The sequence below is a fragment of the Magnolia sinica genome, chromosome 15 (genome assembly GCF_029962835.1).
Source record: "Magnolia sinica isolate HGM2019 chromosome 15, MsV1, whole genome shotgun sequence".
In the NCBI taxonomy this organism is placed as follows: Eukaryota; Viridiplantae; Streptophyta; class Magnoliopsida; order Magnoliales; family Magnoliaceae; genus Magnolia; species Magnolia sinica.
In genome coordinates, this window is record NC_080587.1 from 12,838,052 (window position 1) to 12,856,918 (window position 18,867).

Sequence of the window (18,867 nt, forward strand, 5' to 3'; positions counted from 1 at the left end):
ACAGGTGTAGCGCACCTGAGTCTTGGATATGGTTAATTTCTGAGATGTACAGTGAAATTTACAAGAATGGCATGATCAACAGATTGGATTCCACACGCACAACACGAGGGCACCAAAGAGCTCTGGGTTTTACCCTCTGCGCACCACACCTGTTGTAGGGAATTTCTAGAGTGGGCGCGGCTTCGGTGATCCCTATCTGTGGGGCCCACGGTGATGTATATGCCTTACATTCACGCTGTCCATCCGTTTTGAAAGCTCCTTTTAAGGAATGACTTCCAAAAGCGAAGCAATTCGAAATCTAAGGTAAACCACACCACACGAAACTGATGATTGACCGTTAAAAACTTCTCGTGGGTCATCGAAGTTTTGGATCAAGCTCATATTTATGTGCTCCCTTCATTCATGTCTCTGTGACATAATCATTTCTGTTGGATGGCAAATAAATATTCGGGTGCTCCCAAGAAGTTTGTAAGGGTGAGTATTCAATCACCACCTTTTCCTGTGGTGTGGTCCACCTAAGATTTATATCAACCTAAAATGAGCTGTGAAAACAGATGGACGGCATGGATGTAAGGCGCATAAATCACGGTGGCCCAAAAGATCCACCGGCATCCTATACGTCAATCCAGAGATCCCCAACGCTGTTTGGCTGGTGACTCGAGCAGGGTGTCAAGGTTTTATCTCCACACCATGATGCATGTGTTTTATCCGTATACGTTTTCCCGGCTTATTTCATATCCAAATAGAGCTGGGAATGACCCGACTCGATCCAGTGGATCGGACTCAACCCAAACCGAATGTCAGGGTCTAGTTCGGATCGAGTAAACCGACCTGATCCGAATTCTGACCGAGTCAAGTTCGGGTTACATAGTAATCCGATCCGACCCGATCCAAAATCCGATCCGGTCGGATCCGAAACCTAACTCGGACCGGAATTGAGTATTATATATACAAAACAAAAAAAAAAACAAAAAAAAAACAAAAAAATTACTCATTTCCCTCTCTACCCTAACCCTAGCAGTCGGCCGCCGCACCCAACCCGATCTCGACGTCCCCTACTCTGACACCCATATGGCTTCGAGCTCCTCCTCTCTCTCTCTCCTCCACTCGTCCGTACAGCAGCACCCGTCCAGCTTCGAGCTCCTCCTCCTCCTCCTCCTCTCTCCCTCTCCTCCATTTGTCCGCACAGCAGCACCCGTCCAACTTTGAGTTCCTCCTCTCTCCTCCACTCATCCGCACAGTAGCACCGATTCGGCCACCCAGACCATTCTCAAGCTCGATTTTTCAAGTATTTATTTATTTATTATTATTTTAATTAAAATGGATGGCTCTAATCGACCTAGCCCACTATGTTGCATCTGGGCCGATCCGAATCATACCTAACTTGATTCGACTTAGTTTCTCTGACTGAGTCAGGCTCGGTTCGGGTCAGCCCAGCAAAGAATCAGTTCGGATAGAGTCAAGCCCACTGGACTCGGTCCCGAGTCAGGTCGAGTTCAGGTCAAAGTTTTCACAATACCGGATTGAGTCCAGTTGGACCTAACTTGGTCCGACTCAACTCAATGCCCACCTCTATATCCAACGCTCAAGTGACAAATGTTTATTTTTATTATTATTATTTTATTTTTTTAAATTTTTATTTTTTTTACGGCTTATTTCATATCCAAAGCTCAAGCGGACCACACCATAGAAAAATAGTGGAGATTAAATAGGAATCATTGAAAACTTTTTTGAACCTATTGACATTTCATTTGCCATCCAACCTATCCATAGTCATATTAACCCTATATGAAAGGAAAAGACAAAGATCAACCTGATCCAAAACTTCTGTAGCGCTCAATCCCCACTATATCCGCTTGAACTTTGGACCTGCCTCATTTTTTTAGCTCATGCCCTAAAATGAGCTAGAAAAATGGATGGTGTGAGTAGATAAAACACATACATCATGATGGGCCTAAAGAGCTTCGACACAAGCTAGTTGGCAGGTGCTGGTGACAAGCGGGATCCACCGAAGCCGTGCCCTGCAAGAGCACCATCCAAGTCAGGTGTAGGCCACTTAGAGTGCGACCCCGAACTGACTGTGGGTAGGACCCTGACCGTGGGGCTCACCTCATATGTAAGCCGTCCATCCATTTTACCATATCATTTTATGTTACGGACTCAAAATGAAGCAGATTCAAATATCATCTTTACTGCATGAGATCGATAGATAAGAGCAGACGCGGATTGCGGATAGAAAAGAATAGGTGATATTTGGATCAGCCTGATAATTGTGTTTTTGGGAAATAAGCATTACAGTGATACATAGGAAGCTTTTAACGGTGGGGCGTTCAATCACCATGGTTTCCTGTGGTGTAGTTCACCTAAGATTTGGATCTGCCTCATTTTGGGACTCATGCCCTAAAATGAGCTGGCAAAATGGATAGACGGTGTCAATAAAACACATCATAGTGGGCGCACAGAGCTTTTCCAGCAAAACACTGTACTGACATCAATGCTGTGTGCTACACTACGCATTCTGAAAAGAAATGAGGAAAACCGTAAATACCAGTATAATGTTTTCAATGGTGGACGGCCCATTCTCACTAATTTTTAGTGATATTTACTGCTCAGTAAAAATGTCCTAACATCAGCTCGTGTGACAGGGGTATGGAATTGGATCTCACAAAATAACAATGGTGAGCCTCACAGAGCATGTGTTGGACAGGAGCAAATTAGCTGCGGTCCGGCCTTACCTTGATATAGAATACATATATCAAGGTGAGCCCCATAGTACGGCCGCACAGTCTTGGATGAGGTCAGGACCACACCTAATCTGCTCCCATGCAACACATGCTCTGTGATTTTTCTGAGATTTGGATCTTCTTCACTTCTGGGCTCATGGCCTAAAATGAGCTTTCAGTGTGGATATAGAATACATACACATCAAGGTGGACCCCACGGTAGCAGTCTTGGGTGAGGCCGGGGCACACCTAATCCGCTCCCGTGTTGCACATTCACCCTAACAATGCTGTCTGTGCAGTCTACATGCAGAGAGAGATCATGAAGGCAGGCAACTCACATAAATGACAAAAAATGCTGGCGGTGGAAGGGCCAGACATATCCCCTTTTCGTTTTAAAACTGAAAGTTTATGCCCTCCCTCTCTTAAGGGCTGCTAAGGGTAAAATTGGCCAAACACTACTTGTATAAAATACAATAGACAGATCATGTATTAGAGATCATATTTTCTTTTTGCAAAGGATTAAAAATAATCTAATGACCAACAATCATCATCTTTAATACACAATAACTAAATGACATGAACTCCCCCTACGTTAAGCGCACACGTCTGTGCAATAAAGCTCATATACACGCCACACGTGTGCCAACATTGCACATAGGTGCAAGATCCAATCCATCCATCATGTTGATCAGACCTAAATATTTTTCCAAAAATAAATCTGGTCCACCCAGTAGCTAATTTTGGAAAGAGATGGATGGGTTAGAAAACTTCAGCTAAGAATTTCAGAGGGATATATTTGTTTTGCAAACCGCAGCCCACCTGTCATTGAGGCAACCGGATTCTCAGGCTAGGGCATCAATACAGCAATGCTGTTCTAGCATATGGATCAGATCTCAGACCTGTCACACCATGCTGGCACATGTGTGGTGTGTATATGAGCTTTATTGCACATGTGCAGGCCTAGAAAAGCTCTACTAGTCATATCAAACTAAAGCGGCAACAAGATATAAGCATGAGCTGATCATATCAAAAAAAGAACAAAAGAAAATCATTTTTAGGTTACATACTCAACAAAAACACAAGAAGTTCAAGGGCATGATAACTCACTTACAACCAGGGATTACTCCCGACTGATATGCCAAATCCCAGGGCAAATGCGGAAAACTGCCAGCTGGAACAATCTCGCCTATCAATCAGATATCCCATGTCATAGATTAAAGATCTGCACAGGGAAACTACGCTTCCGGCCATCAAAGCTGATTCCAGTAGTCTCCAACGATATGTCTATGCTGCGGTGCCTTGCAGACCTTGCAATGCTGATGCGGGCCCCGATCCTTGCAGCAGGACATGCATCAGTGCCAATTGTGGCCCCCACATCGGCAGCAGGTTTCACTGGTCCCATCACAACAGGTTCCCTAAATGTGACGATGGTCTGAGACCAGTGAGTCTTTGGACAGTAGGGGGATGTCGACAGGGTAGTGGGCATCTCCTTGCAAAATCTGCTACTGAAAGCAGTCTCGAACCATAAGACAAATCCATAACATGAAGTAGTTTCGGATTTTGCATCTTTGGAGTCTCTGTGAAGATCAGACTTCAGCTCCAGCTCAATGTTTGTAGTGAAATCCATGTCGTCCGGCTTCATGGTCACCAGATCAAAGTTCTGAAACAAAATTGATTGACTTTTATATAGCATCAATAAAATTCACTTTGATAAAATTTCAAAGCAATGAGAAACTGAGGTTGTTCTCCACCATTTGAAAGATGATGGGGACTCATTCACTGTATAGATACATCCAGACCATCCAAACCATGGGACCTGTTGTGGATGAGAAAGCCCATAAAATCACACTGACTGGACAACCTTGCCCATCTGATTTTTCCAATGCTGTTTCCCCTACTAGTCCTTAAAGAATAATCTAACCCCACAAGTTATCCACATGTGAGCAAAAAGCAATTCGCCCGTCTATTCACCTGTTTACAGACTATTGCTTGTTTGGAGCCCACCCTGTTGTGTGTACGCCACCGCCATGTTGATGGTATGCCCCCAAAATCAAGCCTATCCAATCATTAGATGGGCCACATCACAGAAAACAGTGGAGAACCACCCAAGAACCTTCAAATTCATGTGGTGGCATGCATGATGATTGGATTGGCCTATTTTTGGAATGTCCAACTTTCATGGTGGAGTGGCCCTGCTGGACAGGCTGAATGCCATGCCATACATACACCATGGTGGGCCCCACTGGAAACCCTTGTAGGACTTGTAGAGGAACTGACCTCAAGATCTTCTAACCAATCTAAGTTCCATGTTTCGCAATGGTCCCGTGATTTGGACAGTCCATTACATCATGCAAGTATGGGTCCATGCGACACCACCATTTCAAAAATGGTGCCGAACTATCAGCTGCCTTTTTCTTCTTCTCAACCATCAGCAATCTATTCCATGGTTTTGAATGTCGGCATCAGTTCGTGTATCAACCCGGTGGAAAAATGATACAATACAGCATCACATATCAGTGTCAGGAACGTATCGGTCAGAATTTTTGTTGAGCTAAAGAATTAAGGGAAATATCAGGAAAATAATAATAATAATAATAATAATATGTTCAAGAATCGATCATTTTTAGTATTTTGGACATGCATCTGATGGTGTATTGGACCATTCTTTGATGAGAATGTTGTATGTCGGTCTGACTTGTTGAAGTTCAACTAATGGGCACCAATTGAACACAAATCAAGCATGATTTGGTAAACTAGGGCCCATTACATTGAAATACAACAAAAAGAAAATGAAAATATGAAAAAGAAAGTGAAGGTTTATCCTTCTTTCTGATTTTTCCCATAATGGTCCACTTCACTTCGATTTGTCAAATTCCATTCAAATCACTTATTTTGACCCCAAAATAGGTCTAGATATAGCCTGAAATGAGTTTTATCTTCTTTGAGTCAAATTTTGAAAAAAAAAAAATCAAATTTGGGCTTTTCTAGGCATATCGGCCCCATATTGGTACCAATACACCCCGTACTGGCCGATATGGGTCAATTCTTTCATATCAAGCCGATCCGACCTCATATCACGTATCATCTCATGCTGATATGGATATGATACGGTCGTATCAGCTGATACGATACTGATATTCATATTTTGTTCCTATTTCAAAAGGAAAAGTGAGAGCGAGCCCACAAAGTTCCTTACATGATTGGACTCTAAAGTCAAGAGAATGGAAAGACTTAAGTTTTTAATAGCTATCGTAAGTGGAACCAAGGTTTTGAATAGGATCCTTTAGGAATTTTGACGGTATCATTTTCATGCCTATGACTAGGCTCCGATCGAGGTCAAGCGTCTTTGGTTCTCAGCTCCTGCGGGTTTAATGTCTTAGGGGACATGATCTATGAAGCACGGATGGTGCATTTGGAGACTGGGAAGTACACTTGTCGTCCAATAAGGTCTTTCCTGCCAATATGACAGCTTCCTAGAACATCCACACCGTGAAAACAGTACGCCCCACAATGAAGATCACTTAGCACAAAAATCAGGGCTGTCCGCTCATCAGGTAGGCCACACCGTTGGAATCAATGAACAACTGATGGTGTGCTGTATATGTACGACACCTGATAAGCGGACCTGCCTGAATTTAGCATCAGGTGATCTTTATGGTGAGGCCTACCATTTGCATTGTAAAGATGTCCTGCACAGCTGGCATGTTTGGCGGGAAATACCTTGTTGGACGACAAGTTAACATACTTCCTGATGAACTTGATCAGTTCTCAAGTGTAAATACCCAAATTATAGCGTTTGAAGCTCCAAATTGCAGCTACTTTACCTCTAGGTTGGACTTGATCAATGAAAATACCAGGAACCATATCTAAATTCCTTTTTTTTTTCTTCTGCAGCGTTAAAGTGCATTTGGATGCAGAAATTAATTTTGAACACTAGGGCTGTTAATGGGCCAGGTCGGGCCAATCAAAATCAAAATTTTGAACAGGCCCAGTTCAAATGAAAAATCTGGGCCAAAGCTAAACTCCCCGTTGACAGCCCTTCTGAACACTACTGTAACTAGGGTATAGAACATGCAATGCATGTGGAGAGACTAGGGGATAGAGAAACAGAGAGAGACTAGGGAAAGGGTGCAGCTAGATGTGTTTGAGCTACACATAAAGAGAGAGAAGGGTTTTGACTGTGCATGATGCATGCCCACAATTTCCAGTGTTGAGGCCCACTCCAGCTTTATATCCACCTCATTGTTGGGCCGACATTCTAACATGAGCCCTCCCAACAGATGTATTGTGCGGTCACAGTGGGCCCCGCAGCCTTTGTATCCATGTGGGTTGCACGCAAAGAAGAGAGGTGGATGCAAGCTGCTCTATGGAAGAGTTGAAAGGACAAAAATGCCCTTGTGTTGAAGGGCTACAAGGATGGAAAAAAATTGAATGTTTTTCCCTTGCCATGCTAATTGCCGGGGCAAAAATGTCCAAAAGCTAAGCATTATACTATAGATGATGTTTCCAAGTATTTAAAATGAGGATGGGAGCTTCAAATCACAAATACCATCCAAGTCCAAGTCAACCATAGATAATTGCAATTTGGATCCTATTCCTCATATGCGAATGCTAAAGAGGCATCTGCATTTCTGTCAAAGAGTGCATCCAAATCCAGCATTGAAGACCTCAGAAAAAATGGAATTGAATGCTTACCTGGAGAACCACGGTATTCGTCACTATATCACGACTGTCAATCACATCAACAATAGGAAGTTGAGCAGCATCCTCCACAACTTCCTTGCCAATGCAAGACATATCAAAACCATACACGTTCTCCCAAAACGGAAAACTGGTCCCACCCTTTCCAAAGCCAGCTACAAACTAAAAAGTAATAAAACAAGGTATTAGCTTCAGTCAGATGGAAAACCCCGACAATAGATTCCAGCAAAAGCAATCACAAAAGGGGCGCGCTCAGGTGGTACCTGTACCACCATAAGGTACGTGGCACACTTCATCTGGACAGAAGTGGGGACCACGTGACGTATTCATGGCATCCAACCTGTCCATCAAATGCGTGACCTCAAGATACCCCATTAATACAAAACTTAGCTCGATCCAAAACTCAGGCACCACGGAACAAATTGACAGTGGACACATGGGGGTCTTTTGGATGCTTGTAAAAGTCCTTAAGTTTTTTTTTTTTTTGAAGGATCACGAAAATTTTATTGAAAAAAGGAGAGAAAAACAAGAGGAGAGGGGCCGCTGAGGAAGCGGACCACCTAGACTCCTAACAAAGGAAGATTACAACCCTTAAGAGAATCTACATTAACGGTCCATTCTATGATCATCTGTTTAGTTCTACGAACTAGGGACTCCATCAACTTGGACTCATTTCTGAAAATTCTTCCATTTCTTTCCTCCCAAACTGCCCACCAGGTAGCTAGGAGGGCTATTCTCCAAATTGGGGTTCTTTGCTTGCCTAGACTGACACCGTGCCACGCCATTAACAACCGTAAAAGTCCTTAAGTTGTAAAGGGATTACAGGTAATCCGATTACAGGGGCTGTTTGGATGCATGTATTTGCCTGTAAAAGCTTTACAGACTGTAAACAGATTACAACTTTTAGCTGTAATTTGAAACGTGGCAAAAAGTCATGCTTCAGATTACAAGTAAAGTCTTTACAACTAAAAAGGCATTATACATAGTAGAACACAATAGTTGATATACACTCATGATATGTGAGGACCATCGTAATGTGTATGGTAAGTCCAATCTATCCATCACGTGCTTCCCTTGATGCTCTCCTATAGCCCTAAAAAAACAGCTCATTGATTATCAAATGGACCACACGAGGGATGGATGGGATGTCCACCATTAAAAAAAATCAGATTGCATTTGGGGTCCACTGTGATGGGTGGAGGATATCCAATCCATCTAGTGTGTGCATGATTTAATGCTCTTTTAGGGCTCCTAAAAAAAATCAAACCCTTGTAGGATTTGCAGATTTTGGAAGGTTTACCACCCTGGCTCTATGGTATGAATACCTACTTTATCCATTGTAAACACTTCACAAGTTATCCAAACAAACAATCTGTTTACCTGTAAACAGGTTACCACTTCAAAGACAAACAGAATAGCATGTAAACCGTTTACACCTGAAACTCATTTCAGGTGTAATGTGCTTACAACTTAAAACTTTACAAGCATCCAAACGACCCCTTACCGTTGATTTGAATAGGGGCCCCACCATGTAGTGTATCTGTAATCCAGGCCATGCACACCCTTCATCTGCCCTGGATGAAGGCTCGGGCCCAAAATCAGGCTGTTTTGCAACTTATGTGGGGATGGTGCAAATCAATGATGGGCGTTCCCCCCATCTTGTTCCCTGTGCTGGCCCACCTGAGTGTCATCTATTGATTTTTTATACCTGGGGCTAACATGAGCTCAAGCATCATGTGGTCCCCACATCCACCCACTTCCACCATACAGTGGTACCAGTACCACTAGAGCAGACCTCATCATAGAAAACTCACAATAGTTGCAGTGTCTGGTAGAATGGCACCACCAGGTTTCAACCAGCGATCGCGTGCATAGAGTACAGAGCTGAGCATTGATTCATATAATAGGCAATATCCCATCCACTCACTCATTAACACATCAACACTGTTGGGCGGAACTTGAATTGATTTGTTGAGCTCCTCAACCATACATTGCACCACAGTAATTACCCCATCCCTTTTCTCTCCGTCCTGGTTTCCACTCTGCAATAGGCCATTGTCCTTTGCAATCTGCATTTATCCACATCTCATGAGGTCTTCCAAACATTCCAAGAAGAAACAGAAAACAGAAAATAGCAAATTTCAGCAAAGCACAAAGGAGTTGCCTGAGTTGCCACAGCGGCCATCTTTTCACTCGCTTCAACTGCAATTACTCTTGAAGCTCCTGCTCGAGCTGCAAAGAGACTATAAACGATAAAGTGAGAAAATTATGAAAACAAAACAAGATAACCGTTCATAAACAGAAGCAACAGAGAATAAATGACAGCGTGTTGTAGTTTAAAACCATCTACCAGAGAACCCTTGTAATAAAACCACATAGGCATGCAAAAACCCAAGCTCAAGCAGCTGCATGTGAACTTCAGACGCAACATAGACCATATGCCAAAATGTCACATGTGTGGGACATCTGAGTTGCATATCGCATGGACCAACCATGAAGATCACCTGGAGCCAGTATCAGGCTTAGCCTGCTCACCAGGCAGGCCACTCTATGTAAACAATGAACAGTTTACACCAGACCTGCCAACACTGTGGCGGAACATAAACATGTGGCCTGCCTGATTAGTGAACTGAACTGATTTTTGCGCCTGGCAATCTTCACAGTCTGTCCCATTAATACACAGCTCGGATGTCCTACATGTGACACATTGGCACTTGAGTGTGAAGTTCAAATACAACCAGTAAAGTTCAACCACGTGAATGATAAAATCTCCACTTCACCTTAGTATTCCAGTGCCGCAGCCAACATCCATCACAGTTGCATGGTTCATGAGAGAAGGATTGCTCAAAATTGCATCTCTATAAGTATCCGTTCTAACCTGTGACAATTTTCGGGAAGCTAAGATATCAAACAAGTAACAGATTTAGTTTTACAGAAAATGAACTTTCCAGAAATCCAAATCCTGGACAGTTTACTCTATTCGCGAAATCCAATTCGGGAGCAAAAGAGGCAGTACAATGAGTTTACTAGACATCTATAGTTCAAATACAAGGATCTATTGATACATTCAATACCTTGTCGCTGATCATTTCTTTATGGATGCCAAAAGAGCCATACGCACCAAAATAACTCTCATTCACATTCTTGATTTCCTTTGCAGCAACATTGGCAAAAGAAACTCTCAGATTCTTATCTTTTTGTTTTTGACTAGGTGATCCAAGATCTTCTCCTGAAGCCATTCTGTTCATCGCAACCTTCTCCAGAGAATGGGTTAGGTTTAGGGAGCCGTTCATCACACAACTGGCCTCCTTACTTCTATTTTTGTTTGGAGCAACAAGCTCAGATGGAACAGTATCTAAGATGTCCTCATCATCAATGCAAATTTCTCCAAGGTCTTTGCTGTTGGCTAACTCTCTTAACAGTTCCTCCCTATCAACTGATGTAGTATAATCATCTTCACCATCTTCATCATCACCAAAACTATGCAAGAGTGCATCCTCTGGCATAAAAGGTTTCAGATACATATCATCCTGCCATGGTAGTTTCCCATCCTTTCCAAAGTTAAAAGCTGCGTGTAAATGGTTCTGAAGATCCTTGTTGGACTGAAAGGTGGACCCGCAATTCCAACATTTGTTTGCTGCCACCTGCCAAATTAAAACAGGGAAATCCTCATCAATTTATATATATATATATATATATATATATATATATATATAGTGTGTGTGTGTGTTCTTCTTTTATTTATGTAGGTCAATTCAATAATTCCAACTTAAAACACAGAAATAGATTTCATTTTATTTTTATTTTTGGAAACTTATTGAAAGGGGAAAAAAGAATACAGTACAAAATTAAGAGATGCAAAGAAGTACAGATACAAGGAGAAGCCATCAGCATGTCTTGGTAAGGGAGCTGGCGACCTGATTTGCCTATCTCAAAACATGGGAAATGGGAAACATTGGGATTTGACAATGGCTCATGAATCTCATTACCATGAATGATTCTCCACAATCCCACATCATCGGAGGACACTCATTTGGTAGCAATGTGCAAGCCACCATCAACTATCGATGGCCAGTAAACAATGACATCAATCTCTTAATGATATTCTAATTTCAAATGTGTGAGATGAGTTCCCCTCAACCTTTTTTTTCTTATGGATCAGTCACTCAAAGACCAACCTTCTTCAAGGTAAGCAGCACCATTTCCATGTATTATTCCAGGTTATTTAACAGTCATAGTTGGCAGTTGCCCAAAGAGTGGTACTGAATTCCAATAATGCATGCAGCTTCCAATGATAAACATGAACAGATTGTAAGAAACTCCTACTCAGGGTACTTTGTTGCAATCTTGTAAGAAATTTGTACTCTATTACTTGGTGATTGAAACATCTCCTGACCTATGCGCTACTAAAATTTAATAGAATAAAACTTCAAACTTCATGGAGTATTGAATAATATTAAAATCAAGATACGGCTACGGCCAAAGGTCCCTCACCATTGTCAATCATGTTAACTCCCTAGGGCTCCTAGTTAGATGTAGACCAATTTGGGGAGCTCGTCCGGATACAGCGTTATGAGGTTCTTGCGAAGCACACAAATTTCGCCATTGTCAACATACACTACCTAATCGTCCACATCATCGTCATAACAATCAGAAATGGGATCTCCTAAGATGTTTGGTGACTCAATCAATTCAACCACAAGGATTGGCTCTTCTATAGTGATTTTAAACTCAAACAAATCCGCGTCATCATCGTAGCGATCATAGGTCAATTCTCCCTAGATGTCTGTAGACACCCCACCTAAATCTCAAGATACTATTCCTAAACCGTCTGACTATGCCTTGATAAAAACTGCACCTAGGTCCCTTAGCCACCATTGAATGTCTAACAAGATTGAGTGAGAGGATCCATGACTTGTCACAATAGAAATTATTGGACCTTGTCAAGAGATTTCCGACCTTTGGCGCCTCAATAGAAACCAAAGATCGGCACCCACCAGAGTCCATGACTCAAGCAATGTTCCGGTAAAACTGCACTTAATATACCGAAGGAAGCGTTGCAACACTTGGCTTAAACTCCCCTCCAAAAGCAATGAACGACGTGGATTGCTCGATCAACTAACCCTCTAAGCTTAAAACCAACCCAAAAGAGATGTAAAGGAAATAGAAAACACTGAAGAAGAAGAGCCGCTAGGCCGAAAACACGAAGCTAGGAAACTGACAACTACCCGGCGCCCTTTCCACCAACCCCAATGCACAGATCCTACGATGGTGAAAAATCAACAAGTGTGTGCCACTCTATAAATTTAGCCCCCAACAGTAGAAGAAGAGAGAGATCAAAGGCAGAGGGGAACATAAGGAAGTGTAGGGAAATCTCCCACGTCAATGAACATTAAGGAAGTGTAGGGAAATCTCCCACGTCAATGCTTAGGCCCTGCCTAACCCAGTGCAATCAGCTTTGAAAAGTCAGCCCATCAAAGGAAGGAAACCAGATAAAGAGTAGGGTCATAATCAAGGGCGTCTGACTATCTCTTTTGAACAAAAAATGTGTCCGATTCTCAATTTTCTTTCTCACATCTCAGTCAAGCTTGGGACATACTCCATTCCACACATCCCTAGCATATTATCCCTCGTCATTCGCATTCTTAATCACTCTAATTCTATGCATCTTTTTATTTTTCTAGATCACCTGCCCGGGGTCACCTAACTCTGTGAAGCAAGGCTAGGATTTTCCCTGTTTTTGCTTGCTCGGTCCTCCTAAAAAGCTACATGAAGCATGGCTAGATATATAACATAGTTGCAGAGTTAAATTCCCTTGAAAGTTATTCATCTCGTAGAGTAAAGACCGTATAGTGTGCGGGCAGATGAGGGTGCCTAACCCCTTCCTCTTCTGTAACCGAGACCCTTATCCAGACCTTTGCAATCACAAGCCAATTATCGGAGTCATTCGAGCCAGGGGATTTCATGATCCCCTCGACCTCAAGGCAAGTCTGTGGGCTCCACTCAGCCATGGATAGCTACTCCAAATTTCTAAAACATACCGTTTGTTGGCTGCCTTTAGAGGGCATTGCAAAACCAGGGAAACAACATGTAGCCAAATCAACTCATAAACACATCGCACCATACCAAAAAGTGGCAAGCACGTGAGCTCCCTCCCTCTCTCCTCGCAACAAACCATGTTGGGATGGAGGTCAAGCCCACAGGCGTCCACAATGTCATAATGATTGATGGGTCCCTTGTCAAAGATCAGATTCTTGTAGAGATTCAATTCATCAACATGAACAACAAGCGCATCTTCACTCACAAGAAAACACTCAGAAGCTCCGGGCAATTCGATATTACTCATGGTGTTGAACTTCTTCCACTTGTCTATACGCAATAATCAACGGACAACATTGCGAGGTATGGGGGTGGGAAGTCACTTCCCTGTAAGTCACTTACAGGCTCAACGGTCAGATTTTTAAAAAGAGGGGAAGAGGGAGAAACGCCCCAACTCACCAACCACCATTATAGCCATGAAGCTCCAGCCAATGAAGAAGAAGCACCAGCCATTGAAAACGGCAATCTCTCTCTGTCTCTGCAGTCTCCCCCTCCGTCTCTGCAATCTCTCTCCGTCTCTGCAATCTCTCCCCCTCCCTCTCTGCAATCTCTCTCCGTCTCTGCAATCTCTCGCTACAGTTACCGCCTTCCGTCTCCTCCTCCTAAAACGGTAGGTTTCATCTACCCTTTTTTTCTTCGTTGAAAACGAAGGGATCGCGTGCTGAGTAATCCGTAAAATCTGTGGGATCCACCATGATATATGTATTTGATCCACACTGTCCATCCAATTTAATACTTAATTTTAAGTCATGATCCTAAAAATTAGCTATATCCAAAGATCAAGTGGACCACAACATAAGAAATAGTGTGAATTGAGTATATACCGTTGAAAATTTTTGGGGGGCCACAGAAGTTATGGATCAAGATGATTTTTTTTTTTCCCTTCATCCAGGCGTTTGTGATCTTATGAACATGTTGGATGACAAATAAAGATCTCTATGGGAACTAGAAAGGTTTCAACGATCCAATCAGTATTTCCACTGTTTCCTATGGTATGGCCCACTTGAGCTTTGGATATTCTTAAATTTATGGCTCAACGTCTACATCTAGATGAAAAAAAATGGATGGACGGATTGGATAAACCGTATACATTTACAGTGGGCCCAACTGAATTTACTTAGTATAAAAAAAGTATAGCAGCAACTCAGTACGCAGTCTGATGATGTGTTGCCCTTGCCGTGGGCCCACCTTGATGATGTGTTATATATCCACTCCACCCAACCGTTTCTCCATTGGGGATTTTAGGCCCACCTTGCTTGTGTTGCCAGATTTTTCACGGAGGAAGAAATGGCATGTTAAAATATGCTGCAGTTTCTCCATCAGGGATTTTAGGCCCACCTTGCTTGACATTTCTAGATGGTTTGGATTTTCTAGTTTGCATGGACTGTGGGGCATTTCCATTCATAGTAGACGCCCATTGAGATTTGATTGGTGGGACGTATGCTTACAGTGTAAGTTTTCATTGGCCAACAACCACAGTTCCCTTATATGGACCAATGGCCTAGATCAGAAAACCACGAATGCATCATGTATCTGGTACATAAATCCTATTTATTCTTATGGCCCTTGCAACTAAGGCCATTGTTCAAATGGACCCACTATGGATGGACCATGTCCCAATTCTTCACTTGATCATTAATAATTGTTCAACTGCAAATATCCATGGTACATTTGATTCTTGATTTCTATAACTGGAGCCATGGTTCAGCAATCCAGATGAATAGGCCACAGTAGGGCTGACCATGGATAGCATTTCTTCAGTTTAATGCGGGCCATTGATGTACACTTTGAAATAAGTCCTATTCAAAGGAATGAATGGTTGGAGAGGATGATTCCCAAGTAAAGTTTTAAATGTAATTTCTATAGTTAAAGAAGACATTGGTAATGTAATTTAATTAGTAGATTTTCTATTAATGTTTTTAAGTTTATTCTCAATGCTTAAATTGAGTTATTACTCCATATTATAGATATTTTGAATTCGTGGGCCCACTTTTATAGCCCACTTGATGATTGGTTTAGCTTAATAATTATCTCAAATATTCATCTTGATGGGCTTAACAAAATAACATATTTGATCCCACTTTTTTTTTTTATATGATTATAACATTTTAGAATGATTCCCCAATCTAAGCTCTGCTCAATGTGAATATTCAGCTTTCTACCTGTAAGTAACTTACAGGTCATCCAAACAGAAAAACTAACTTACCTGTAAGTGACTTACAGCTTACATCCAAACAGTGGAAGTAACTTTCACCTGTAAGTGACTTACAGGTAAGTCACTTACAACTTAAAAGAACTTACAGGCATCCAAACAGGCCCGTAGAGATTCAATTCATCAACATGAACAACAAGCACATCTTCACTCACAAGAAAACACTCGGAAGCTCCAGGCAATTCGATATTACTCATGGTGTTGAACTTCTTCCACTTGTTTATATGCAATAATCAACGGACAACATTGCGAGGCATTGGAATCATGGCCAACCCAGCCAACTCTTTAATCACAACTAACCTTCAATTAATCAATACTACCTCTAACAACCTTATAACCCCGCAACTAAAAGCTAACAAAGAAAAGGAAATAAACAAAATAACCCCATTACAAAGAACCCAAAATTCCACCAAAATAGCGATGGTCATGTCTGGCTCTTATTCTTATCTCAGCCCTCGAGATAAGTGGGGCCCATGTGGACTGCATCAGTTGACCGCACAATGAGGATCACCTCGTGCAAAAATCAGCCACATCAACGCGGCAAGTGAACCACATTTGCATTTTGTTATTTATCAATGACTAGATATCGTTCTCTATGGTGTGGCCCACCTGATGAGTAGACGGGGCCGATTTTTGCACGAAGCAATCCTCATGGTGGGGCCAACCTATTGGAAGGGTTGGATGTCATGTGCACTCAATAGGTTGGAAGTTATCAGCTGGATGGACTATGACTTGTGGTCCAACCGGTTGGACTAGAGTACGACCGTGTGTGTGGAGAGAAAGAGAAAGAAACTGATTACGAACCTGGGACCGCACGTAGTTGATGAGCTTGAACGAGCCGTAAAAATCCAACTGTAGATTGTTTCTGATGGCCTGAAAATCGAATGAGTGCTCTGAACGGCAGTGATCGATGAGGAGGTCCATCGAACACCACTTCAGATCGCAAAACAGGCATAGGAAATCAGGATCAGAATCTTCTTCGTCGGTTTTCCAATCGTCCCAATCTTCCATCTGTTGTTCTTCTTCTTCTTCCTCTTCTGCTGCTGCTGCCGACATTTCTCTCGTTTCGATGAGATTTTTCGCCATGGAAGACTTTGATGAAGAGATTGGTTTTTCCTAAACCCTAAAACCCAAGAAAAACCTTGGCAATGGTGGGAGAAAAGGCGAGCGAATTAGCTGTTACTCGGGTAACAACTCGTTGGTGTTACCCTGACCGTTTGGGACCCACCTTGATGTATTTCTTGTATATCCACACCGTCCATCCGTTTTTCCATCTCATTTTAGTATGTGATACCAGATCTTAATAAGATCCGAATCTAAGGTGGACCGTACCACTGGAAATAGTAATGAATAACCATTAAAAACTTTTAATGGCCACAAAAGTTTTGGACCAACTTGATATTTGTATTTTCGATTGCAAATTAACATTAAGAAGACCTTACAATGGGCTCTTTGGAATTTTTAACGGTGAGACACTCACTCGCCACTGTTTCCTGTCATGCGTTCCACCTCAGGCTGGATCTGTATAATTTTTGGGACCGTCCTAAGATTGCAGGGAGAATCGGATGGACGGCATAGATTTTTTTTTATTTTTTATTTTTTAAAGATCATGACCCACAATAAGGTTAATACCCACAAAATTGTCAGCGCCAGTAACACCTAATCCACTTCCAAGGAGTTATTAATTAAAATATTCTTCAATTATCATTAAAAGTCATTATTATTTTAGATTTTGGACATTACCTGGCTTTTTATCAAGACAATAATGCCCTTCCGTTGCCTGTTAGTTATTGCTTGTGGCAGCTTTTAGTGGAAGTTAAGATTGCCTTACAAGAATTAGAATTGGGAGTGGGCTACTAAATCAATGATTGGGGCTATTCCTTTGTGAATCTGATCCGTACACCTTCATCAGACAGTAGAAAACTCATAATAAGATCATTTTTTTTTAATAGAGTTGTGTGAGGCCCACAACTTCATTAACATTATGCATCAATTTTGAACTATTTCCTCATGTGTGGTGTATCCACGATTAGTTTTTCCTCAAACTTCAGCAAATTACATGAAATTAAAAATCCTTTCGTGTGGACAGGTTGGATTTGCACCAAGACGATCAAGTGAACCCCACATAAGACGTGTGATGGATTCAATAGGTAGGTCTGCTACACCATTTATCCTTCATTTTTTTTTTCCCTTATTCTTTTCACAGGACCATTTGACCATTAAGACGGTTACTACGTCCGTAGAACCCCACTCTAACAAGCTTCAAACGTACATCCAACATCATTCCCTCATTTTTCCAGTGAGCTTGGAAGCTTTTTTTTTTAACAATTCTCTTTAACATATAAGCTATGGTGGCCAAAGGCATGTTTAAGTTAGGATAACAGTGCCTTTTGTGTGTTGTTTTTATTAGCGAGTATCAGAGTTTGTGAAAGATAGAAGGGTATGGTGGTTTCTTTTATAATTATTTTTTTAATCAGTATAAATAGTAGAAGTTTTGTGAAATGGATGAATTTTGTAATGAAATAATGTTGTAATTGATGAATGTCGTAGTGGAAGAATGTTTAAATGGATGAACGGTCATAACTGTCATAACTCCCCATGGGTTATAGATCTCACGAAAATGGTCATAACTACCTCATTATATGTTTGATTTGAGTAATTTTATACTTATTGGAAATGTAATTTGATTAAATGACAAATAACTTTAGAATCACTTCATTTAGACACCATTTGGTTGTCCAAAAGTGGACTTAAAGTTCATCATGACATTTTCACTAAATGAGATAACCAAAAAAATGAACTTTGGGCCTACCTTTGGGCAATTAAACGGTGTCTAAATGAGGTTATTATAAAGTCATTTAAATTTTCATTAAAGTACCTTTTCAACATGTATAGGATCGCCTAAATTAGACATGTAATTAGAGAGTTATGACCGTCTTCGTAGGACTGACGATCCACGGTGAGAATCAGCGACCCACAATAACTTTGAGCTCATTTATGGGCAATAAAATGATATATAAATGATATGATTTTAAATTCATTTAAAAATTCATCAAATTATATTTCCAATTAGTATAAAATTGCCCAAATCAAACATGTAACGATGGAGTTATGATTGTTTTTATCGGATTA

General features: G+C 41.5%; 1 protein-coding gene across 1 annotated transcript; it reads right to left on the bottom strand.

The window, feature by feature from the left end:
* Window positions 1-3,725: 3,725 nt before the first annotated feature.
* Window positions 3,726-16,900, bottom strand: LOC131227130 (probable protein arginine N-methyltransferase 3). Its single transcript, XM_058222849.1, has 7 exons — window positions 16,540-16,900; window positions 10,499-11,068; window positions 10,205-10,302; window positions 9,589-9,667; window positions 9,239-9,493; window positions 7,419-7,586; window positions 3,726-4,383 (listed from the first exon to the last, which is right to left on the bottom strand). Exons 1-7 carry the CDS (start codon window positions 16,819-16,821, stop codon window positions 3,931-3,933), a joined length of 1,905 nt encoding a protein of 634 aa, XP_058078832.1. The 5' UTR covers window positions 16,822-16,900; the 3' UTR covers window positions 3,726-3,930.
* Between the last annotated feature and the right edge of the window lie 1,967 nt (window positions 16,901-18,867).

What these genes read in the sequence shown, in the direction of transcription:
- LOC131227130 (XM_058222849.1), bottom strand. Translation starts at nt 16,821, where the DNA reads ATGGCGAAAAATCTCATCGAAACGAGAGAAATGTCGGCAGCAGCAGCA. An exon ending in TACCAGACACTGCAACTATT is followed by an intron (nt 7,587 to 9,238) that starts GTGAGTTTTCTA and finishes ATTACTTTTTAG; the next exon opens with TTTGTAGCTGGCTTTGGAAA. An exon ending in CGAATACCGTGGTTCTCCAG is followed by an intron (nt 4,384 to 7,418) that starts GTAAGCATTCAA and finishes ATTTTGTTTCAG; the next exon opens with AACTTTGATCTGGTGACCAT.